At 33.1% G+C, this 27797-nt stretch overlaps 1 protein-coding gene across 1 annotated transcript in view; it reads left to right on the top strand.

Moving 5' to 3' along the window:
* The first annotated feature begins 739 nt into the window (after positions 1-739).
* Positions 740-27797, top strand: part of LOC129219161 (homeobox protein CHOX-7-like) — a 35402-nt gene continuing 8344 nt past the window's right edge. Inside the window, exon 1 of the mRNA XM_054853481.1 lies at positions 740-830. Coding sequence (XP_054709456.1) covers positions 740-830 — 91 coding nt within the window. The remainder of the gene's footprint in view (positions 831-27797) is intronic.

Genomic DNA, 27797 nt, shown 5'->3' with positions numbered 1-27797 from the left:
CCTTGTACGAAATATGAAACAACGTTCGCTTATTTCGTCATTGCTAGTACATGTGAAGATCTATAAACTACATCCATAAAGGAAGTTATATCTGCTCATCATTTCCGACTGTAATGATTTTCGATTAATGATATTACATTTTCTGACAGTTGGCTACTAATAACGAAAGGTTTGCGTGACAGAAAATTAAGAGTTATCTAAAGATACTGTCTCAAAAAGGCGTTGGTTGTTTACAATTGTTTAATATCCCATTACTTTATCTATAAAGAAAAATTATGTTATGATGATAGTTCTTCTTTCTTTCAATAGCCTCCAAATCAGCAAACACTTGGTTTTTTGAGACACTGATTGATTCAGAAAATATGTCGCCTCATTTATGGAACAATCTGTCATTTCTGTTCCTTTTCAACCGTTTCAAAATTAAGAATCCTGACCAAAGATGATTGAGACGAGTTTTCACCACGACTCCTGGAATAGTGAATTGTACCGAAGAATGACTCCGAGGGATTATTTCGCGAGTGAACAGAGTGTTGCTCTCAGAAATTAGATCGTGGTTTTTCGAAAATGCTGCATCTCATTCACGCGGTCTCAATGGATACGCGAATGTCCAAGCTCTTGCTTTCTTAAAAAGAAGATTCTGAGCATAGTATGAAATAGAAAGAAAAATCAGTTTTCGTCGTCAAGTGCTTGCAGATTTAAGGTCGGGACTGTTAAGTCGGTTTGTGCACCCAAAAACAAAATGCAACGACTGTCGAATCAGACAAACTTCAGCATCGACTCTCTGATCTCGCCATCGCCAAGTAGTCTTCAGGCCAGTAGTCTTCAGCCAGGTCTCCCGTTGCCCTTTTTTTGCAACGGACTGTTCATATTTCCGAGGGGACCACTCTACTCGGAATCTATGGGGGCCCGTACTCCGGCCCCGGCCCTAGGGGCCCCCACATCACAGCTTTCCCAAGATGAAGCAAAGATCTGGGCCCTCGCCCAACCCACGTCCAGTAAGTCTATTTTTTTTTTTTTTTTTGTATTTTAGCATTCCGTTCACTCATGCAAGCTAACTTTCTTGTATTCTAACATTCTTTTCACTCGTGTTTACTTTCACCATCACTATTAAAAGGTCTCACATAACACTTCCGGTAAGAAATGCATTTATCCCCACATTTCTTTCACCGATATTTACACTCATCACTACTAAAGAGTTCCACCTTACTTCGCAACATTGATTTGAGGTAATAGCAGTGCTGGATGTAGGGGGAGCAAGCCGGAGCCCTTATAACACATGGGGGAGGTAAACTCACCCTATCTTTGAGTCTTTTTCGTTGAAACTCGGTGTAAATACTTGAAGATGGATAAGAGCGGCAGTTTCAAGAGTTGCATTGGATCGGAAAAATCGAAGATCCGGTGCTGGGTGATAGAAATTCTTCTCGCATTGTGTCATATGGTACAACTTGATCGCAAACTTTAAAATTATCTATTATTCTTTTTATTTTTATTTTATTTACTTATTTATTTATTTTCATTTAAAAGGTATTTACCCCTAGACATTCAATGACGTCTCAGAGACGCCGAAGTGTCTGATGTCGCATAAAATAAAGTTTCAGAGACATCAACCTATAATGTCACGTCAAATGAATCACGTTTAGATCACATCAAAGTCAAAGATAGTATGTGAAACAAATGACGCCTCCCACACAGTGATGCACGTCAAGGAGCTAAAGTTATTGTAAAGTTATCGTCACTGTGACTGCTTTTATTGACGCGTCAAGGTGTTAATAAATAGTTTCAACAGTATTGCCTTTTGCGATGCATTTTAAAAAATTGAATAAGCAATATTAATTTATTTCGAATTGAATTTATTAGCGACGACCTTGTATTGCGACGAATGGAAATTTTGTGCTACATAATCAACATTACATGAGACATTTTAAGAAATGATTCCTAACTATTTCTTTTGTCATATATTAGTTCGTAATGAAAATAGAAAACTATTAAACTTCTCTGTAACTTTTTTATGTAGGCCTACGTCACTTTCAAGAAAATAATTTAAAAAAAAATTATCATAGTCAGCTTCTAAGTTATTGGCTACATTATCCATCTCTTTCACTCAAACGCTTAAACTATACTGACAGCTGAGCTGACGAGCGTCCGCGTTTCAACCAGCTATTTTTGCAGACAAATCATTGAGCTAAATAAGTTTTACACCCGATCTCAGATCTAACAGTTTCAGTTTTAACAATTCCAAACGCATTAACCTGGGAAATATCCGTATAATAACGTATTCTACTGTTAAATTACACTTCCTTGCAACTAAAAAAAACATCTTTTTCTTTTTCTTTTCTTGTTCTTTCGTTATAATCGACTAAAAACAGTTCAAATTTTGACCTCAAACCCTTTTAATTAAATTTAATAATCTATATTGTTTAAAAAAAGTTGCAGAATAACTTTATTTGCTGCAAAGTGTACGATTGAAAGCAAATAACATGCTGCCACGAAGATCTCATTCTCAATGACTAAATATGGGCGTTTTGGAGTTCCTCAATTGAAATTTGACACAGGCTCAACTTACTTTCATTCGAAAAAGAACTGAATTTTCTTTCAACATCATTACTCAGTGCCGTATCTTGGTTTTTTTTCGAACCAGGGAAAAATCCTTTGAGTTTTTATATAGAGTTCAACAAAAAATAAAACACGGGATGAATTAGCTGCCCCCCAGAAGTTACAGCCCGTAGCAAGGGACCCGGCTTACTCCTGTCTAGATCCAGTATTGTTTATGTTCCTCCCCCCTCCTTCCTACAGTCACACACACACAAACATATTACCAAAGCGAATGTGTAGTTATTTAAACGATAAAAATATGCTTTTAACACAAATTAAAAACCTCTACAACACCAAGTTCTAAAAAAGGGATGCAAATCAATTCCATCTATAACAGTATTTTTACGAAACACTAAGTATAGAAATTTGAACTTGTTCTGTAAGATTCGAGAAATTTGATATGAAACGAAAGCATAAAATAAAAGCATCTCAAACTAAACTTTCCAATGTATACCAATTCGAAAGTAAAAAGTGGAAATTTATGCAAAACTTAACTGAAAAATTATCAGAGAAGAAGAATGTACAAGTACAAAAAAAGAAGAAACCTAAAACACAGATAAACAGGATTCTCTGGACTGCTTATTTATAAACTTAATTAAAATTTATTTTAAGCTATACGTAGCACAATTGGCATGTATCTTTATTTTTCCATCTCTAGGGTTCAAAAAGTTCATTGATCGAGTTGTAGATCAGCAGGATCATTTCAAATATGTGACTGCCTGAATCCGAACCACTAATCTGAAAAAATGCTAATTATTGTAAATAAAACTATTTTAAAAATAGCAAACAAAACCCTAAAAGCAAGAAAACTGATTTCAAAAACTATTAAGTTAAGTATAAAATATAAAAATAATAATAGGGCGTTTTAAAAACTTCTTCAATTATAAAATCGTCTCATATCACACTTTTTAATCGAAATTAACGAAAATTTGCGGGCATGTGTGATTTTTTTAGCTTTTTTCCCTTATATTAGTATATAATTTACAGGCTTATTAGGAAGTTATGTGACTGAAAGTTCCGTTCCAGAAAAGCAACTTTAAAGTTTTGCTCCCTTTTTAACACGTTTTTATTAGCTTCACTTGTATGTTTGTGAGTAACTCTCATTTGGACTATGAGCTAGTGGCTTATTACTGTTAGTACATTCCACCACTTGATGAGCATTCGTAACCGAGCGATCTAAGGCGCGGGTCTTCGCTGACGTCCTCCTCCGGGAATCATCAGCATGCGTTTAATCCCGTCCACACCGAAATTAAATTTATAATCTTGCAACTCAATTTTCGCCCCTTTTTTTGTGATCGGATTCCTTTAAAATTTGGAATGCAACCTCAGACACGATGACAATGCAATATTCTATAGTCAAATTGAGTTTATTAACGATAAGTTATTAGTTTATTCTAATTAACACGCTTTTATTAGCTTAATTTGTATGTTTGTGGGTCCAACTTTTCTTTGGACCCACCAGTGACTTATTAGAATTACGTGTAACGTACAGATCAGAGCTGCAGAGTGTAACAATGTTTGCACATGAATTTATCAGAAAGTATTCAAAATGTCTGATGCAAAAAAAAAAATAATAATAATAGTTTAAAAAACTAAAAAAAAACACGCTTTTGTAGCAAAATGAACTAAAAAGCAAAAAATCAAATAATAATAGTTTAAAAAACTAAATAAACACGCTTTAGTAGCAAAATGAACTAAAAGTTAAAAATAATCTTTGGATGACAAGTATATAAAGTAATTGACCAAACACTTAATTTTACTGTAATAGAAAAAAAGCGTGGGGGGGGGGGGCTTCTTATCAGTTGTCTTAAATTTCTTCCACTTGTTATCCATGCAAAAATGTAAATAGGCAGGCCCCCACGCTTTTTTTTTATTACAGTAAAATTAAGTGTTTGGTCAATTACTTTATATACTTGTCATCCAAAGATTATTTTTAACTTTTTAGTTCATTTTGCTACTAAAGCGAGTTTTTTCAGTTTTTGAAACTATTATTTTGTTACTTCTATTTCTCGCAATCAGAATTTACAGTACGATATTGTAAAGTTGTTACAAAGGAGTAGTGATTTTTTCTTTCTTATTGTTCTATTTTGGTCAGCGGAAGTGGTCCTTCTCAAAGATACTTCGGCAGAGTAGAGGGAAATGTAGTAACTACAAATGAAAGAGCTTAGTCGATTAATTAGTTCAATAACTTTTTTTTCAGAAACGAAGATTTTCGTGAGAATAAATATTTGTCTTCATCATATTTAAACAAGCGATATTTCTCCGTTTTCGTAGAGAAACATTTCATTTAAAATCCCAGTTAAAGAGCACAGTAGATGAACTAGTTGAGTGAAATCTTTGATGAAATGGTAATGTTTGTGCGGATAAACCAGGATTTATCTTATTTAACTGTAAATAGGCAATTATTTCCTGTTTTCGCAGAAGAGAATATTGTATCGAAAACCACAGTTGAAAAACTTAGTGGATGAACTAGCTGAACAAAATTTTTGATTAACTTGTGTCATAGATCGATGAAAAATGAACTGGAAGCGGAAACAGAACACTTGATTTTGTAGTAGGTAGAATCAACGAGAACGTGCGAGCCGTAAAGACTTCACTTCTTGCTCCGTTCTTTTGCTAATTCTAACAAAACGGAATCTTCTGTTTCCGTTTTCAGTTCATCCGTCACCTTTCCATGGCACAAGTATAGAACCGAATTTTTTTCATGAATGTTGTTCCGTTTAATTAACCGTTTTAATAAAGCTATTCTCGGTGGTTTGATAGGACTTCTAGGTATTACAAACTGAATGTTCAAGTTATTTTAATATCGTCGTGCATTTTTACGAGGAGTAGTAGAAAAAATACCAAAATCGTAATACGAAGTACTTGTAAAGATACTATACGCCATTTTCATATGAGCGAAAGTACAATCCTGTATAATGCTGGATTCTTGATACATTCCATCATTGGAGTTGTGACTGCTGAACATTCGATTGCACTGAAAGCAATAACGAAACTCGAATAATATATTTCGAATCTTCTTATTAAGGGGGTCCGGGACACAAAAATCCTCAAATTTTGCAATTTTTTTTTTTATAATTTGAAAAATTGCTCCGTTTTTTCTGCTTAAGAGGACGTTTGAATCTTGTTTCTACCTTAAATAGAACGAAAGTTATAGTTATTTTTGTTGCATGCATCTAACGAATGTGTACATAACTATAAAACTTTAAACGCGTTTTTCTCCATGATGCAATTTTTCCCGATTTCTTGCATTCAAACTCTTATAAGTCAGGAACCGATAGAGATAAAGTAATGAAACTTGGAGCATATCTTTTTCAAGCAATTTACTTTAATTTTTATTCGGCGAATTTGAAAAAAACGTTTACTGCAAAAATTATGATTTTTTTAAAAAGTATCTTCGAATTTTTCGAAATTTTTCTTCAAATATTTTTTATTTTTTATTGAATCAATATTTTTAAAATCGCCGAATAAAAATTAAAGCTTAGATATTTGTGCATACTTTTTTGAAAAAAAATTGAAAATTGACCAACAATATTTTGAGTTATAGCAATTTAAAGCAACCCCATTTTTTTGAAAAAAACTAATTAAATTTAAATAAAAAAATAATTTTTTTCATATTTATGTTATGATTTTGCTTATTAAATAAATGATGAATCAGTTCAAAAAATTTCAAAATTCAAAAGTACATAATAAAAAAATTTTCAAAATGTGTCCCGGACCCCCTTAAACGAACATTTTGAAACCAAAGTGCAATCAGTGTCTAAACTGAAAGTGACCGAAGTTTCTCAGGCATCGCAGAGCAAAAAGAGACCGAAGTTTGTGGGGCACCGCACAGGAAAAAGCGACCGACGCTTCTCAGGCACCGCACAGAAAAAAGGGGACTGAAATTTTTCAGTCACCGGACGAGAAAGCTGACCTAGGTGTCTTGAGCAGCACACAGGAAAAAAGGACTGAAATTTTTCAGTCACCGGACGAGAAAGCTGACCTAGGTGTCTTGAGCAGCACACAAGAAAAAAGACCGATGTTTCGCAGGCACCGCACAGGAAAATAGGACTGAAATTTTTCAGTTGCAGCTCAGGAAACCGAAGTTTGTCAGGCACCGCACAGAGAACAAAAGGACCGATTTTTTTCAGCAGTTGCGCAGAAAATGAAGCTTATTGAATCTTCGAAATGCGTGTACTGTTGTAAATTTGTACTTTTGTTACCGTTAATGAATGCAATTTTAGCTGCTTTATCAGTTTTATTATCAGCAGTGCGTCTTTTTGAGATCCCAAAGAGAACTATTCTTTAGTGAAATTAATTCGCGCAAGCTGAGTTTGGGTCGAGTTTGAAAGTTAACTTCACAACCCCGGTAACGGTAACAATGTTGCGGCGCGGCTGCGAGCTCCGCAAAGTGCCTACCGCCACACTACCAAATGTGTTTTTCCCGTTTACGCTGCAGTGCTCCAGATAATAAGTACAGCTGCTTGAAATTAAAAAATCAAGTTTTCTTGCTAAGGTTAAGGAGAGGCTTGCTAATACCTTGATTTAGATATGATTTCATTATTCATTAAAGAAAAAAAAAATTAATTTGAATTTTGACATCTTGAATTCAAATTATGTTTTTCGCAATCACGAGTGTGTGTATGTAGGCGTGTGTGTTTGTGTGTACGGGTTATGTGAATGTGTGTGTAGGCATATGTGTTTGTGTCTGTGTGCATGCATGAATGTGTGGGTAGTTGTGTATGTGTGTGTGTGTGTCTGTATGTATGCGTGTGTGTAAGTGTTTGTATGTGTGTATGTGTGTGTAAGTGTTTGTATGTGTGTATGTGTGTATGTGTTTGTGTGTGTGTGTATGTGCGCGTGTGTGTGTGTAGCTGCGTATGTATGCGCGTGTGTGTAGGACATGGATGCAACCTGGAGACGGCTTTCGCTATAGGAGCAGCATCGTGAGGAACCAGCCGGTCCACGGTGATGGTGCGGAGGGTGGCGGTGGGAAAAATCAGAGTAACGCCAAAAACAGTCAAATGAGAACAATAAGCAATCGTGATTGCTCAAAAAAAGCTCGAAAATTTTATAAAAACAACGTTGATTAAGTACAAAAATTGCAGTTTTCAGACATTTTCCACAATTTATGTTACGTAAATTGATTATAGCATAAACTAAAAGCGAAACAATCATACTAGCATAATAACGTGATTTTAACACTCAATAAAGTTGAAAAAACAACATTAGAGTTGAACATTCACTACAAAATATTCGGTAGCGCTTTTGTTAGTGAGGCTGCGTGTAAATAAAACAATTAACGCTATTTAGAAACAGTGAGTTTGCATAGTCACTTGTTCCGGAAATAAAATGTATATATACCTAACTTACGGAGTAAATATTAGACAATAATAGTGCTTGTAGTTTTGTTGTATAGAAAAAAAAATTATATAACTTTCACAGTAAGTATCAAACAGCGCAGTTAATATTGTTATTATTGTCAGCATATACATCTTTTGTTGCGAAATATTACGCAACGTTATTAATAATCAGTTAGTTGAGAAGCGATCAATTTTACCCAAGGGACATTTTCATTACTTACACGAAAAATATTAGACAATATATGCAGGGCTAAATACAAATTTTAAACTAGCTAAATATGCTGAAAAATACAGGGCAAGTCAAAAAGATGGACACAATTTAAAACAGTTACATTTCATGCACTATGCGTTGTACTTGAATTCTTTCAGGTATATTTGAGGAGTTGCTCTAAAGTTTTGAATATTAAACCACTAGAGTGCTCCAGAACCGTAAGGGAGAGCGTTGCACCTTAGGACGATTTTCATATTTTAATTTTTAACGTCAATTATTTGAATCAAATTTAAAATCTAAAATTCACATTAAAATACCCCTACATACTTCTATGCATTATATTTTATAAAATTCAGACAATTTGAAAATGAAATATTGCCAGCTAATTAAAGTTAAAGTTCAAAGCTGTTCCAAGGTACAACATCCTATTGTTCTTTGGGACACATCCTGTTGTACTATGGGATAGTCTTTATGAGTCAGAAACAGCCATATACTTGAACCAATTTTTCACCAGAAAAAAAAATAGTTTTTTCATGGTAGGGAATTAAATCATCAATAATGAACTATGAACAATGAATTATGAATAATTATCTGGCATTAAATGTGTGTAAAAGACTACATAAGCTTAGAACATTGCTCCATGTTCCTAAACATATCTTAATTATTAAGAACCATGCATATGTTTTACCTTGGAACGTGTCCTAAGGTGCAAAATGTTTGGCTGTCCCAAGGTACAATCACCACGTGGTTTAAGAAAAACCAAAATGATGGCCAATCTAGATGCACAGTCATTATTTTCTCATAAGCAAAATAATGAAAGTACATCTCTTTTATAACAAAACAAAATTCAGTTGATTAAATTTCCAAATACTAAGACAGAAAATAAAATAAGAATGAAGCAAATATTTACTTTGGAGTCATGAAATTTTCTTTTTCTCACAAAATCGTCAATTTTACTCATTTGATGCTGATTTTTACTATGGCACCATTTAGTGGTAAAGGTTACTATTAGAGAATCCAAAAACGTGGCTGCGAAAAATAGGTTCTTAGAAATTAGCAGTGTCCCAAGGTACAACACTCTTCCCTACTGTGCTGTTGAGGTAATTATCATTGAACTACTATCTGTATCAGTTACAAACGATATGGCTTGCACTTGACACTTTGATTCTAGCCACTGAGGCCCCCTGATCTCTTACTCTACGAATTTTGTGTAGGTTGGTGAAAGATGCTCTGTGTGTGTTTACGAATCGTTTTGTCCAGACTTGAATGACCTATGAAATCTTATCACAGCAGCGGTGAATTCAGTTGCGCAAGACATTCGTCATGAGAGCAGGCAACCGTCTATATGTTATCCGTTCAGCCGAAGGAGGGCATAATAAACATCTGCTCCTGAAAAAGACTTACTGTTTTTAAAAATTTATAACAGGAAAACCGTAAATGATAAAAAAAAAAAAATAATTCTTGCAGAAAATTCATGTGGTGGGTCGTAAGTTTTTTCCCTCTTGAGGTCCGAATTTTAGTTCAAAATTTTGCCAATAGACGGCGCTGCAGATAGTAAGCCCGCAAATAAAAAAATATATAGAAAATTACATCATAATGTGTCGAAAATAATGAACAAAAGAACAAAACAATATTTTCAAACAATCGTCGGCTGTAATCCTATGTCGCAATCGGAGGAAAAATCAGTGAATTTCAATTCTTCTTTTTTGATTTACCGGCTTACTATGTTCAGCGCCATCTATTGAAACATTTTTGAACTAAAATTTGGAACTCTAAAGGAAAACATTTAAGGCCCGCCACATGAATTTTCTGCAAGAATTTGTTTTTTATCATTAACCGTTCTCCTGTTATAAATTTTTGAAAACAGTCAGTCTTTTTCAGGACACCCAGTATGTAACTTACAGAATTCAAGTGCAGTAGAACCTTGTTTATCTGGATTTACTGGGACCAAAGGTTATCCTGGGAAGCAAAAAAGACGAACAATCCGGGTAGTATGGAAAATAAGCAAAACAAATTCGTAAATAAGCAGAAGTACCTTTTATTACAGTAAAAAATGTTTCGTAACAAAAATCACAAAAGGTCTTGTTTCGCACAATCCACACTTAATCATTTCTACTGTTAAATCAAACACTTTATCACTGATAGTTCCGCTTCAGTGGTGTCGGATTGACCCTTTAAGTGAGTCATGATGTTTGTCACATAATTTATTCCGTGATCTATTCAAGAATCAAAATCAAAAGCGAATGTTTGCGCACGTATAGTTCAGCTACCCCAATTTAAAATTATTATTTGCTTTCATGTGATTTTTTTTATGTCTTCAAAGATGATACAGATATACAGGAGGCCGGGAGCAGGATAAACGAGGTTCTGCTATGCAATGTATAATGCAGGAAATATAGCAATTCGAAAGTTTTCCCACCTTTTTGAATAACCCTGTAAGGCAAAATAACCGGTGCTTGCTTCTTTATTGATGATAACATTATTTTAATAGTGTGTGACTACTAATTCCAAAAAGATCAGAATGTCCCTTAGTTTAAAGGTACATTTGAGTATTTTAGCTTTGGTGGATCGTAGCCCGATTCAAAATAATCTGCTATGTTGGCATTTCCATGGCCGAATTTCCCAATAGGCAGAGTAGACAGCTGATTAGGGCGACAAATTTTGCTTTAAGTACACAATTTTTAGTAAAATATTAGCATTATTTTCTTTAATTAAACGTTTTAATTTAATAACGTTCACTTTCACGCATCTTATAAAAATGAAATATTTTTCAAGTTTAGTAATAGATTAGTGTAAAAGAGTAAGTGTGAAGACGAAAAGCGGGCGCCGATTGAAGAAAAGCAGGTGTCATTGCGTTTGGCCCGAAGTCGCAACAAAATAGGAGTTTGACTAAGATTTTCAATGTCATGCTAAAGTTTATTCAATTGTGATATCTTGAGCGATTGACGTATAGTTTCTTTTATACGTTATTTAAAATTTATTTTCTATTATTATAAAATCTCTGAGAGGTCATTTCATGTCAAAACGCAGAATGCCACGTGCCGTCATGGCTCATATTTTGTGCATTATTTTTTTACGAATAGATATCTATGAGATAAGCTCAAATAATTTTTCTTTAGATTTTGTTTATAAAAATTATGCTTTGGAGAAATTTTTCAAAAACTCGATTATTGATCACTTTTCCGTGTCCCTTTTTGTTATGAATCTAGAAAAAATCTCTCTAACTTCTTTCTTAACACGCTTTTATTAGCTTCACTTGTATGTTTGTAAGTAACTCTCCTTTGGACTAAGAGCTAGTGGCTTGTTACTGTTAGTACATTCCACCACTTGATGAGCGTTCGTAGCCGAGCGGTCTAAGGCGCGGGTCTTCGCTGACGTCCACCTCCGGGAATCATTGGGCGTGCGTTCTAATCCCGTCTACACCGAAATTAAATATATAATCTTACAACTCAATTTCCGCCCACTTTTTGTGATCAGATTCTTTTAAAATTTAGAATGCAACCTCAGATCCGATGACAATGCAATTATCTATAATCAAATTAATTTATTAACAATAAACTATTAGTTTATTCTAAAGCCAGTGGCTTATTAGAAATTAGTTACAACGTACAAATCAGAGCTGTGGAGTGTAACAATGTTTGCACATAAATTTACCAGAAAGCATTCAAAATGTCTGATGCAAATTTTGCTATAGAATACTAAGATACATTCCATTATAAAAATCGAACACACGCACAAAGATTTCATTTAAGAGTTACTAGTGTTAGCAATATTTAGTATCTAAATCTTATTTGAAAAAAAAAACAGTAATAAGGACTTTATATTTTTCAAAAATAAAAAATACAAACGATTAATTTTTGATTATTTGAGTACCAAAACTAGAATCGTAAATCCAATCTTGGAGGTGTCCATCCCTCTAAGAGTACCCACCCCCTCTCCCGAATTAGAATCATCCGAAAAAGACCGCTTAAAAGTACCCTCTCCCCTATAAATGTCTATAGCGTAGTCTGCGTAATACCCCCTTCATTAATGATAATTCGTACAAATTAAAAAACTAAAAAAACAGTAGCAAAATGAACTAAAAAGTTAAAAATAATCTTTGGATGACAAGTATATAAAGTAATTGACCATACACTTAATTTTACTGTAATAAAAAAAAGCGTGGGGGAGGGGCTACCTATTTACAATTTTGCATGGATAACAAGTGGAAGAAATATAAGACAACTGATAAGAAGCATCCCAAGCTTTTTCTTATTGCAATAAAATTAAGTGTTTGGTCAATTACTTTATATAATTGTCATGCAAAGATTATTTTTTACTTTTTAGTTCACAAAATTTGTCGGACTTTTGTCGGATGTCTTTTCATCCATAAGCTCATTACTTTTCGCATTGAAAAAGGCGTTCCCTGTAACGCCAAAACACGTGTCTGCTGTTATTGGCAACTTTGCGCTTTTTTTTAACGTTGTTTTTCTTACTTTACTGTTCAGCACAAAGGTATTTATTTATCTTAACTAATATCTACTTTTTTTTTTTTTGCAGTATTAATAAAACATTATCTTTCTATGTTCAGAAAATGAGAAGGGTATTTTTGATTGTTTTGAAATAATAGAATATAAAGTTTCTTTTGCTGAAAATTTACTTCAAATACATTTTAAAGCCTTTTTGAGCTTAAAAAAGGCCAAAACCTTTTCAGAACAATTAATAATAGAATACCAAAGAATAAAAATTGCTTTGTATCAATCGTAAATCCTTAAATTAGTTTTTTTTTTTTTTTCTCATTTACTCATGAGTAAAATATTTACGATGTAAATGGAAACAATCGCACAACAAAAATAAATGGGAAGGTAAAATTCCTAAATAAGCATTTTGTAACTTTCCACACGACTAGTAAAACGAGTCAAAGCCAGTTAGATCACATTTTTAGAACTGTTGGAGAGGAAATCCACTAAACTTTAAAAAGCAACTTTTCTCATAGTGTCATCATCAAACAATGATGACGCCTACACAACTGTTTCGAAACACCCAGAACTCAAAGAATCTCTTTGATATGCTATCTGATAGTCTTCACTCAACAACAATTTACAGTAGACTCCCGATTATCCGCGGGGCGGATTATCCGCGAATCAATCAACAATCACGAACATGTACTTTCGCAGTAAAAAGCGAATACCAGTGGCTGTTTTTTTTTCTTCCAAAAATTGTAAATTTACACTCAGTTGTTTTTGCTTGATTGATTGATTTGATTTAATTTTATTATTATTATTATTTTTGTGCGTTCTTCATCGTACATACACTTGTTTGTTATTGATAATAAGTTCGGTTGTGCAAAAATACAAAACATTTGTACTGTATATACAGTAAATTACCGCCCAATTAGCCGCCTCGCGTTCAATCTTCGAGTTGAACCGAACCATAGTTTCGGTCACTCGTCTGGTCTGCTAATTCTATATTAGCTACCAGTTTGTTTCGCACTCTTGGCTTCTTTAAGAGGTTTTCCATCTCCAGCTCAGTCACTTTCCTATGCCGGGCTGATGAGTGCTAATAAGCACGAAACTGCAGTCCTCGGCTGGAAATGACTGAGCTGGCGGTGTATTTCATGTATTTGTACTGTACTCTATATATATTTTCACTGTTTGCAGACAGTGCTATGCATCAATACAGTAAAGAATTTGAGATAGGACAATTTTTACCTGATTTGTCCCCGATTTTAGTCTTTTTGCAGTTATCCGCGATTTTTATTATTCGCGGCACTTGTGCCACCCAATTCCGCGGATAATCGGGAGTTTACTGTAGTCTCAAAAATTAAAACGAGTTTCATAACCAGAGTTTGTTTTCATTTACTCCATGATTAGTTTCATCCTTTCTGACCCAATTTCATATAGTTTTACCATTGTGCATAGTTCTTGCTTTAGTGAAAATTCATTTTTTGATCATTGCTTTCAAGATTATAGTTATAACTTTTAAAGTTTTCTGATATTTTAGTCTTACAGGGTGACAAGATATAACTTGGACACACATGATACATTATAAATTTAATTCTAATGAAAATATTACGACCAAACATCAAAATAAATATGAATACATTATTTCGTCTAATATATTTACAAATTTTAAAAGTAGCTACCTTTAGCCTTAATACAGAGCTTTAAACGTGTCACAAAATTTTCGGCTACGGGCCGCAACTCACTTACTGATATTTTATCCCATTCCTTGCATAAAGATTTCTTTAGGGATGCCAAAGTTTCATGAAGTTTTGCACACACTCTTGTCTCTAAGTCCCTCTTACATTGTTGAACGGTCAACGACCCCAAATCTATAATGGTTTGGGGTAAGATATGTGCTACAGTTGGTAAAAACCACTTGTTTTTGTTGATCAAGGGATAAAGATTAATCAAGATTAATCAACTGGAGCTTAAGAATAGAAACCGTATTCCCCAGATTAGAACTCATTGGATTATTCCGTTTGGTTCTTCTTGGAGACAAAGGTGTGCGCTAAACCTCATAAAATTTTTATATCCCTAAAGAAATCCTTATGGAAGGATTAGGATAAAATATCCTTAAGTGAGTTGTGGCCCGTAGCCGAAAATTTTGTGACACGTTTAAAACTCTGTATTAAGGCTAAAGGTAGCCACTTTGTAAATATGCTAGACAAAATAATGTATTCATATTTATTTTGAAGTTTGGTCGTAACATTTTCATTAGCATTGAAATTGTAATGAATCATGTGTGTCTAAGTTATTTCTTGTTAGCCTGTATTTCCATACGTTTAGTAAGACTACAAATCAGAAAAGAAAGTCTGAAATTCACACAAAACTATACATTTTAGAAACATGAAGGAATCAACAATAAAACACAGAAACTCCAGGAAGAAAAAAAACGAACGCCTCAAAATAAATGAATAAAAAAGTAGTTTTCAGAACTGCAATTTTTGATTGTAAAAATTTGAATGTGTGAGTGTGCGTGTTTTTTTTTTTTTTTTGAGCAATCACGATTGCTTATTGTTCTCATTTGACTGTTTTGAATTCCTATCACTTTATTTTTCCACCAGCACCCTCTGCCAGCACCACCGTCGCGTCGGCCGGTTTCACGATGCTGCTCCTCTTGCGAAAACCGTCTCCAGGTTGCGTCCATATCCTACACACACACGCCTACACACGCATACACACACTCATGCCTGCACACGGACACAAACACACACTACTACACACACACATACACACATTCATGCCTGCACACAGACACAAACACATATGCCTACATACACACACACACACACACACACACACACACGAACGCCTACACACACACGCGTGTACACACACAGCACTGCATACACAACACGCACACACATGCATGCACACACACACGCACCCCCCCACACATGCGCCTACACAAACACACACGCGCATTCGTACACACACACACGCTCGTGATTGCGAAAAACATAATTTGAATTCAAGATGCCAAAAATTCAAATTAATATAATTTTTTTGAGCCGTAGGAAAAGCGTGATATACAGGGTGTGAGAAAATTTCTGGACATCATTTAAAAATTCATAGAAAAGAAACAAACTGTTGTATGAATATGCGGTCTGCGCGATAATACTTCACAGATTCAAGAATTTCTAATGACATCATGAAAAAAAAATGAAAAAGGATAAAAAGAAAAAGAAAAACGAGGAAAAAGGTGTAGTTAAACGTAATTGCCGTATCGTCACAGCAAGAAAAACAAACGTCATTTGATATGATCACAGAAAGCAATACCCTTCTTTGCTAGGAGTTCAATGTGTGTAACGTTTGTGGACATGGGATGAACTCCACTACCGTTTTCGACGTGATTCGAGTACATATTGAACTAGGGTAAAGAAGGGTATTTCTTTCTGTTTGATAAAACGATTAAACACGTGACATGACGTTAGTTTTTCTAATTGGGACGATACAGCGATTACGTATCATTTCTTTTTTCCTTTTCGTCTCTTTTTTTTTCTCTCACGATGTCATAAAAAAAATCTTGAACTTATGACGCATTATGGCGTAAACCGCATATTCATACAACAAGATTACTTTTCTATGATTTTTTTTTTAAATGTGTCAAGGCCTTTTCGGATTCGGACACCCTATATATATATGTGATACGTAAGGAAAAAAGTCGATAGTTAGCATTACCAAATCAAACACTGTTAAGTACAAATTTGCTCTGAAATTTGCATGTAGTTATAGAATTTTAAGTTATTCACAGCAAGAAAGAAGTTATGCGAAAAAATAACGCTAGAAAATTAGTTCTTTCCGAAATGAAATTCTCATTGGAAGTGTACATAGCATAACGTTGACTTTAATGTAGTACATACTGGTATTGGTGTGGCGCCATTGGGGCAATATTTTGTAACTATGCAGTAAATGAAATTTACACAAAGCCCATTAATAAAAGAATTAGGGTTGAATTTCTTCTTCCATGCGACACACTCATTGAAAGAATTCTAACCCAAACTGTCTAATGTTTAAATGTTAAAAATCGCTGGAAACATGTAACACAAGGAACATTTGTGGTTAACTGATTGGTAATCGAAGAATTACTTTAGTAAAAATTAATGAGAAAATGAAAACAAAGGTTAAACACACACATAGTCCTTTTTCGAAAAGGATACCAGCAGAGATCGTTCACCTTAATTACAGATTCAATAAATTTACTAAGTTTCCGTCAATGACAAAAGGTAATGGAAGAGAGGAAATGTGGTGATAATGTTTGCGAAATCGGTAATGAGCGCTAGAAGCATGGAAATGGCTAACAGTTAAACAATTAAGCTCAAATAACGACATAATGCAATAAAATTACTCTGAAAAAAAGTAACTCGTATTAAAGATTTCTTTCCTTCCCTTACTTCTACTATTAGAGGTTACGATTAGAGATTACAAAAAGCATGGTTGCTAAAAATAGATTTTTAGAAATAAGCAGCGTCTCAAGATAAAAGCGTCTCAAGGTACAACACTCTTCTCTAATAACTCGTATTTAAAGGTTCAATTATTACCGTTTAAGTACAAATACATATATTAATGCACAATTAATAAGTATAGTAACATAATAATAATTTAACATAGAAAAAAAATAAGAAACGAATGATATAGTAAAATTAAATAAAATAGTTAACAGCTTTTCTGTAGCTAATAAGCTATGATAACTTGTTCAGTCTGCAATCATAACAGAAAACAATCTTTGACTATAAATGATACGATACTTCGCAAACGATGCATAAAAGAGGTTAGTACAAATGGTTACATACCCGCGGTTGGATATTGTTATTGTGGATATGTTTATTCATTATTTATTTTTGTGTTTATAAATTACTGCACACAGAAAATACTCATTTTAACTTAACAAGTGCAAGATTTACTTTTAGAAATGTAAATGAGTAATTGTGCCAGTTGTTTTAGAAACATTTATCCTGCTTTACACGTTTTTGGAGTAACCTAACTTGATTTGATTTGGTTGATCTGTTTGCATGATTTTCTGTGATCGTTTGCAGTAATGCTTTTTCTTCATTTACGTACATAGTACAGTTATCACTTTTAGTGTCACTAGTTTACTTGTTAGCCACTAGCATCGTTAAATGAAAACTTGAATGTATGTTAGTGTTCTTGATTTTCTTTTGCTCTTGTACGTTCTGGTATTGTTTTTTTTTTAAATCTACTGTGGAACATCAAACTAATGTCCGCGTATTCCGTTTGTCCGCGGCACCCTATTCCACGGATAAACAGGAATTTACTGTACATGCACGATATTCTAATTACCATTTTCAGCAACTACCTTTCTCTGGATTGCGAAAATGAAGGTCAGCCTTGCGTTTTAAAGTTAAATCTTCGATAATGAAAGTTCTGCACAAATTTGACGAGGCTAAACTCTCAAAGGAGAAGCTGCAGTCTCTGGCTAATGACTGCTAAAAAGCTTAAACCCAGACAGATATACTTGCGTAGGATATAATCTGTCCAATGACACATCTGCCTTGTCTGAGCAACATTGAACTGTTTTACCTCATTGGCTACTTTCTCAAATCACCGCAATGTGGCGTAATCAAGCTCCAGAGCAAAAAATTTTGAAAATTTAATTTTTTCATATCAAAGTATGAAAGATAGTTTGATTCATATTTTTTTCTTTGAAAATTTCATATTTTTATGTGTCTATTGCAAATAGACCAAATATTTTTGATGAATCATCGATGAGAGTCGACGTTCTTCCATTTCTACATTTCACGGTCACGAATATAGGGGAAGGTTGCCGTCAGTGAACCAGTTCCATGACTAGACCGCGAAGATATTTCTCGTATCAGAGTTTGTGCAGACATCTAATCAGTTTTAGTACCTTCTTTTGCCAGAAAACAGTCTACTCCAGAGTCATCAAGTAGTTAAAATTATTTCAACATATTGTTAATCGGTCAGAAAAGATTTCTACCATTATCTTACTAATTATTGAGATTTTCATTTAGTTATAACATGCTTTTAATATCACTAATCAATGAAACGTGAACGTTGACTTAAAAAAGTGCCTTTTCAAATACAATTTCCCATGCATCATGTTTCATCATGATTCGTCACAGCAGTAGCACCTATAAGAATATTCAAAATAACGCAGTTGCTATCATTGGACCGCTAAGTGTTTTCACCAGTGGACCACCTGACGAAGTGGTTCATTCATATAAAATCTCAAATATTGCTGTATCTTCGGCTCAATTACCTTTGAAAATTGCTCAATTGTTTTAAAAGAAATATGATAAAGAAAAAAAATAACTCTCAGTAATTCATTAATCTCAGTAATTCATTAAAACTCTTATACTTTATTATAATGTTAAGTCAATATTTTTTGTAAAGTTGATAAGAAGATTCAAACATATAATTATGCAGTTTCAAATACTTTTGCTGTTCCAGAAAAATGCAAAAATTAGTAAAATATGGCCAGTAGACATGTGAGAGCATGTAACGTGCTACAGCAGCTTACAAAAATGGTGGCATGGACCTTAACGAAGTTTGAAGACGGTATTAGAGTCCTGAAAGCAACTTTAAACAGTCGCATAAGAAGATAAAAACCTGTTTGTTGTTATCTTAGTCACTTATTAGAAACTTAGGAGATAAGCCCTCCGAAATAGGAATATGATTAGTGAATCATATTTTGAAACTAGAGAAGACGTTTTTGGAAAGACTTCCGAAAAATTGTGGGAACTGACCTTCCAAGAGGCTGAGAAAAAACACAAGTCCCACAGATTTAATTAAGACAAAAAGTCTGTTAGTACTATATTCTCTGGTACTTTGAGACTTACGCTTCTGGTTTCAGTAATAAAATGGTCAGTAAGTTCGTTAGCAATTTAGAGAGCAAGTACAATCTTTCGTCGAACGAAAATTTTCAAAACCGATTTAATAAAATTCTCAACAGTTAAAAAGAGGTTGAAAAGATATTAGCTAAGAACAGTGTTGCACAGGCTGGGAAAATATCAAATTGTTAACGAGGTGTGATGACAAAAGCTGTGCGTTATGTGAGTGCTGGGGTTTTTTTTATGTTTCTCTTAGCCGAAAATAAAACATTTTAGCAAACAAATCTATTTTTCTATAAATTATTTTTATTTGTAGTATTTATTGATCACCTGTTATAAATTTTTGTAAGTTATAAATAGTTTTTTTTTTTAATGTGAGATAGTGGTCCATCGATGGGAACTCGATGGTCCATCCATAGCAACCGGTAGCCATGAATGGAATACATGCTAAATTTTTTTTTTTATTCCCATTCTTTATTGTGTATATTTATCAAAAAAGTGAATATTATTATTGAAAGAGAAATATACTGAGATATTGTTCCTATAATTAACGTGAAATATGAATTGGATTTCCTTTCTAAAAAAAATCGAAAACTGTTATGTGGTTCACTGGCAGCAATCTCTCTCTCTCTCTTCCCCTATACATATAATATTTATTTAATAAGTATTTTTGTTCACTGCACTGTTGATATAGATAAATATGAGCAAGGAGTTCCTTGGGGCAACTTGTTCCTCGGAACAACTTGTCTGACAAAAATTGAACAACTAGCCCCACACGCCTTCCCCTGAAAAATTAAAATGTAGGTTAGACAACGAAACGTAAATCGTTTCGGCGTAGTATTTTAGTATGTACTATCTATATTTGCATAAAAACACCAAAGAACTAAACACAATCATTTAAAGTTCGTGAAAAAGACTAAAGAGTTCAAAAAAGGAAATTTCATTGCTATTCAAAAATAAATGCATATGTTATGCCACGGTACGTAAAAATACACTACAAAACCCTAATCAATTGGAAAAACCACACACACACACACTCTATACACATATAATTTTCCCCCAAAAGGTATTATTGACGGCGCGGCGAGTGTTAAGTTGTGTAAAACACAAAACGCTGCGTTTCATAACTCGGTGAATATTGGCCGTACTAATGTCAATTTTTTTGGGTTGGAATTATTTTTCAATGAAGATTATTTCTCTGAGCATAAGTTAGGGGACCTAGGGCCCGTATAAAAAGTTAAATTTTGTATTTTTTGACTGCTTTTAATTTTTGCTTCAAACTTTCAATAACTTAACCCTGCATCTGATTTTGAACATTTTGCAATAGGAAGTATACATCTAGGACTAACGGTTGCGAAAATAGAGGTTTTTGCAGTAAAGCGGAACACCCTGTGTATATCATAGCGTGATGTACTTAAAAGAGTTTTTTAATACATTTTTGTCTTATTAACGCGGGTGAAACCGCGGGGCACAGCTAAAAATAAATAAGTGAAAGTATTAATTTTTTCTCAGTATTATTAGTGACCCAGGAGACGCTGGGTATGTTTGCTATTTGTGGATAAAATTCAAGTCACTCGTTAACTTATTGAACAAAAGCCAAGAAATAAATTTAAATGTTTTCAGAAAACAACATATTCAGAATTTGTCAGCAGAACGAAACGCTCGTAAAACATAAAATAATTTTAATAACACTACTCATAAAAGTAATGGAAAAGAAGTTCTGTGTGTGCTAGAAATAAATGAACCTACTTTCTCGAATACTAGCTCAATTTTCTAACATTAACATTTAATAATATATCTCTCAATCAGTTTAGGATGCAAATTATTACAAACATGGCTTTCCTACATTTAAAATGCATTTATAAAAACAAAATACAGTGAGGTCCGGTTACAACGAACTTCGAAGATTTTATTCATTGAAACCGGAATTTTTATGTAGTGGAATTCAAGTAATGTAATGGCAATTAAAACCGAACTGAACATTTATTTCGTTGTAAGGGATATCTCGTTGTATTAGAATTCGCAGTAATGAAATTTCACTACATCTCTTTTGTGAAAAAAAGATAACTTTTTGTTGATATAAAATGCCAAATTCATTCTCTCTAAGCTGCTAAGCATTATTTTCAGTAAATTTCAATTATTAAAGGAACGTTTTAAAGCTAACGTTAGATTCAAAGAAAAAAAAACTTAACATTTAAAAGTGTAAGCGTAAGGGAAGCAAATTAAAGAACTTAATTACAAAAATTTGAATCTAAATACGTAAATAATCAAATGAAGTACGAGCAGATTTTATACAGCCAAATTTTGCCGTTTTTTATATGAAAATTTTAATTGAAGTCGAAGAGAGAAAAAAGGGGGGGGGAGGGAAATGTAGAATACAAAATAAAACAAGTAGACGAATGTGGGGGAAAGTGAAGTATTTAAAATAACAAAAATTTTTCAAAGTGAATAAATTGGAATTTTGTTTTAAAAATTGCAGCACATAAAAAAAGAACAATGTATTTTAAGATACAATTTATATTGAGTCATTGTTTTTTGCTTTTGTCAGTTAATTTTTACCTTAAAAAAGTGGAATGTTTTCACTTTTTTTTTTTTTTTTCATGGAGCACAGTGAAAAATGAAATATTTTTATAATGAAATATTTTCTATTCGATTATTAAAGATATTTTTGATCAAATAAATGAGCAAATAAAAGGATGAAAGGATAAATGAAAAGGAAATGAAACAATAAATGAATAAATAAATAAATAAGTTAATTAATGAGAAACAAATCTGAGTGATTAAAATAGTGAATGAATTAGAAAATGCATGAATGAACTAATAAATGAGTGATTAAATCGAGGAATGTGAATGAATTAGAAAATACATGAATGAACTAATAAATAAGTGAGTGATTAAATCGAGGAATGTGAATGAATTAATTAATAAATGAATACGTAAGTGGTTTATTATATGATCATATACTAGTAGGTCTGATTTAGTATTTCAAATGTTAAAAACAAGAACTTTATCGTTTTATTATAACAAAAATAATTTTCCACTTACAGAAAATTGCTTGTACAGTCGACTCCCGCTACAACGCGATTCGACTTACGCGAAATGGCTATAACGCGAGTTTTTCACCAGCAATGAGTTTTGGAGCTACTGCGAATTCCTCCCCCGCAACACGAAAATGTACGGAAAGAAGTCTGCTTTGCTATTAGCTACTAAATATTGATTTTGTGAATAGATTTGCATCCTTTTAGCATCCCTGACAGAGAAAGTTGCCACACCATGTTAGTCTACAAAGCGCTTTGTTAGTGTATCAAATAATCACTCAGCCTCTATCTCTCTCTCTCTCTCTTTTTCATTCTAAATACAGTACAACCTCGATATCTCAAATCGCTCGGGACAGGAAAAAAATTCGAGATATCGAGTTTTTGAGTTATCAAGGTTTTGAAAAAATTACACTAGAAATTCTCACAATTACATACACGTACGCTATATGCATTTATATATGTAATATGAGACCACTTTGAATTACGATCAATGAAGTAGTCTTCAATATTTTACTAGATTTGAAATTTTATAATTGTCGAAAGTGCACAGGAAGAGATTTTGAAATGAACAGCAACTTCAACTTGGTTTTTCACCTAAAAATTTAAAAATCCTTATCTTCAACTAGTAGCTCCCCACATTCAAAAAAGTTTTCAGTAGCCATTTTGTAGGAGTTAAAAAAACAGCTTGATGAAAATGAAGAGAGATGAAAACTGGTCCCTGGAACTGGTTTTACTACAAAAATTGTCTAAAGAAAACGACAACTGAAACTTGCTTTTGTGCAAAAATTTCGACATATCAAGGGTTTCGAAAAATAAATTTCGAGATAACTATGGAAAATACATTGCGGTTTTTATAGAAAATGCAGGGGAAAATGTTTTTTCGTGACATCAAGGGTTTCGAGATAAGGAGGTTCGAGATATCAAGGTTCGACTGTACTAAAAATGTGATCGCACTGTTTCTTCTAAAGCTTGTGAAGATGGAAAGGAAAAGAAAAAGTTTCTGATAAATTAAGAATTCGATGCGTTTGAACAATTAAAATCTGCGTTGAAGGCAGCACGACAATAAGTACTATAAGTAAAACTTCCATACCTACAGCTTAAAATCAAGAAAAAAGTTATCCGTAAGATCGTAAGAATTCAGAACTTAGTTTCAATGTTGAAACTCGCAGAATATTGTCTAAGCAATATTAATATTATGAAAATAGAAGCTGCTCTTGTATTTTGGGTCAAAGAAACCAGGAAGAGTGGTGTCGCCGTAGATGGAAACGTTATAAAAGAAATGGCAAACAACTGTATTTAAAAATTAGATAAGAATAACGATCATCGTGCATAAATCATCATCATCTTGATGTTTATTTCATAAATATTATTACTGTATCAGCGTTTTATTATTACTACATACTGTATGTTCCGTGCTGTTTTATTTTATGTCTCTCTCTCCTATTATTGATCATTCATTTTGTGCATTTTCACAGTATTTTATGTTGAACAAAGCAAATATGTTTCCCTTTTAAATACAGTAAAAGTTCGGTTCTTTGTCTAAGAAACCGTAGTGTAGAGTTGAGGAATGGTTTAAAGCAGTTTGAGCAGTGGCGTAGCCATGGGGGGGGATAGGGGGGTTAGAACCCCCTCATGAGCCCCAAAAATCATATATATATATATATATATATATATATATATATATATATATATATATATATATATATATATATATATATATATATATATATAGCTTACTTTAAACTTCAGAAAAATTAACCCCCAAGGATTTTTTCTCGCTACGCCACTGAGTTTGAGAGGGGTGTTTATAAGTATCTAAAAAAATTCGATATGTTTTTAAAAAATCGTTTACACCTTTTTCTACAACGCGAAATTTCGACTAACGTGAGAGGTCTTGGAACGCATCCCTCGCGTAAGTCGAGACTCGGCTGTATTATCATACTAACTGATGTACTATATCATACTTGTCTCACTGTTCCCACTGTACATTTATATAAAAAGAGGAGAAACTACATATTGAATTAAATTTAATTATAACTAGCCTGTTGTTGCAAATAATAACTAATGAAGTAAGCCCAGCACCAACAACATACTGAAGTTTGAATAAAAAGATGGCTATTATAGCTTAATAATAGCCATCTATAGCTATTAGCTAAATTTTTATTAAATCATATACATAAATTTCAATTTTGTACTTATTCTATTTAAATTAAATTTTATTGTTGCTTCATTATCAGGGGTGATTGTGAGTTCATCAAAAAATACCTGAAAGTTTTAAAGCGAGAACGGGGGGGGGGGGTAATCTTTGGCCCCTATTACTTAAGTGCACCTTTGCCATAGTATTAAATGTATTAAATAGGTATGAGTCAAAATATTGTGTGTACATTTGGTTAAATTTTTAATGGGTTACAAAGTTACTTTTGAGCTGGTGTTATACAAATTATCTTTACATTTGTTCATCTTAAAGGATAGGTGTCCATCTTAAGGCTCTTGCAGGTATATTTGATGAGCATTATATAATTTTAAAAGATTGCGGAGGTAGGGAGATAAAAGCATAACAAAAAAACACATAATTCCGGTATTTTCGGACATAAAAATACCGGAAATACGTCCGAAAATACCGGAAATTCGGTAAAATACCGGAACACAATCACCCCTGTTCATTGCAATTTTCTAAATGTAATAATATTTATCCACATTTCCAAAATTTAACATGCCTAGAAAAATGAAGTTAGATAAGCTTATATGAAAATTTTCTAAAACAGGCGTGTAAGGAACTGTTTTACTAGAGATAGACAAAAGCTACACTGAAAGTTTTACATCTCATCTCAAGATGACACTTTTAGACAGTTTACCAGTCAGAGGCGTAGCTAGACCCGACTTTCGGGGGGGGGGGTTACTTCTTATATATATATATATATATATATATATATATATATATTGCTAACCTCAAGAGGATAAATAATGAATCCAAAAAAAAAAAAATCAGGGACCAAAAAGCAATAAAAGACTTTTTCTTGAAAAAGATATGCTTAAAGTTTCTTTTACTGTCAAAATGATTCCTTAAACTCGCAATAAAGCACTTAATAATGTAATAGTAGAATAAATATCTAACAAAACTAATAAAGAGGAATTTTAATCAAGAGCCCATATTGTCTTTATTATCGATTTCAAATTTTCACCATCATATTTCAAATTTCTATAAAAAGTTTCTTTAAGACCCCGTATTTCAAAACCTCTTCATCTCGATTTTTTTCTTTAATGTGAAATTCGAAATATACAGATTCGACTGTATGCAATGAAATATGACTGTATTCCCACTGCGCGGCTCATAAAATTAAACATATTTAACAATTTACAGAATCTATGACAAAGAAAGGCTGCATATACGTGGATTTAACAAATCAATCTCATTTCTAAAGCGAAGTGTCAAATTTCACTCAATTATCAAAAAATTGTCGCAGCAGAGGGAGGCGTCTTATGCTTGAGGGTCACACATGGAGATTTTCAATGGCATTGGGGGGGGGGGGCAAAGTGAATTTTTGACCTTTGTTACTCAGAAAAAAGTCGTTTTGATTTTTTTCTCTTTTTTTTCTTTCTCTTCTCTCTTCTTTTTCTCTCTTTTTTTTTGAGACTAACGTTTGGGGGTCCCCAAACCCCCTACCCCCCTGTTACCAGTCCAGAATCTTCTAAATCGTAGTACCTGAGCCTCGAACAGACACGTGGCTGATGTCACAACTGTGCGTCAAGATGACATTAAATTTATATTGTCAAAGGCAGTAACTCATATCAAAACCAAATGGCACCAATCACTCGTATTTTTCCAGGTAAATTTAGATTATTTCAAAGTTCGCCATTTCTAAAATTATGTTCCTGGAACAGTGAGACAAAACAGCATTTCCTTTCCTTTCTCTTTTATTTTTCGTTTCTATGAATTCATTGTTTTTTCTTGATTCACTTTTATAATAACTATTACAACGACAATTATTGCACCACTTAAAAGAAATTGATTTCTGTCTTTTTTTAATAATAAAAAATTTGATTGATTTTCGTGTCTCACGGTAACCTACTGAGGAATAAAATCATTGAGTAAATCATAGTATATAAATCAATCAACGGCAGACTTTTTTTTGTCAACTAGGCGCTTGCAAACACTATTGTTCATTACAATCTTAATACACTACAACATCTCATTATTATTATTACTATTATTATGACTAGAAAATAACCCGCCAGGTATGACGGATGAAAATTGCTTCTTCATTAATATATGATAGAAATCATATATTTTGAGTTAAGCATTAATCATCGACCAACTTTTCAGTTTTTTCATTCCCACGAAATGACACAGTTAACTTACTGGATCAAGTTTAGCCTTCTTAAAACAAAGCATTTCTCTGATTGTTAAATTTTGCCAAAAAATATCAATTTATAAATAGCTTACTGAATTTTAGATGATTCAACAACGAAATAATGCCGTCACGCATGCGCGAGTTTCATTGTTGGTGACGTCAGAGCATTACTCGATCATGGATTCTGGCTATTATATATATGAGGATTTTTATTTTGAACTTTAAGATAAAAAGGTTAATTGCTTTTTATAATAATCAGTAACATAAAGGAAAAAATTTGCTTGTAGAAAATGGACTGTAAATAATTAATGTATTAGTAATAATGTATTAGTAATCGTGTAAGGCGTTATCCGTTTGTTTAACATTTTATCTCTGCTTTGGAAACAGAGGAGTTTTTCTTAAAATTGATGGAACAAAGTTTTTAGATTTTAGTAAGTTCATTATATTTGCCGTAAATATAGACGTGTCTCACCTGCAAATGTTTAATTAATGGGTATTAAAATACTGCGTTTAAATTGCACAACAGTTTTTGATTGAGTTTTAGGAACATCGATCCCGAGTAGAGTTTTTGATCGGTTTCCAACATCTGGCGCCCGTACGAAAGGACCATGTATATTACGATACGAGTAATTATTGAGCTAGTAAATTATCTTGCAATGGCGAAAGTAAAAGCTTCTCGAAAACAATATAGAAGACTGTTTATGATTGCCAGCAAATACTTTTATAAAACTAAAGGGAAGTTATCTATTGAAGATAATATTTCAAAAGTAAAAGTTATAGCAGGTAAAGCAAAGCTAATGTTGGCGAATGAATATGAATTTAGACAACGTTTATTTGGTTCCGAAGAGACAGAGAAAATTATTGAAGAAGAAATCGATGCATCAGAGGGCTATAAAGATAAGTGGAGAATTTTGAAAAATGAGTTAGGTGATCTCATAAATGAAAAAAATGCACATTCTGAGT

The sequence above is a fragment of the Uloborus diversus genome, chromosome 3, assembly GCF_026930045.1.
Source record: "Uloborus diversus isolate 005 chromosome 3, Udiv.v.3.1, whole genome shotgun sequence".
NCBI classification, from domain to species: Eukaryota; Metazoa; Arthropoda; class Arachnida; order Araneae; family Uloboridae; genus Uloborus; species Uloborus diversus.
Note: the sequence above shows the minus strand (reverse complement) of the source record. Positions and strands in the feature narration are given on the sequence as shown.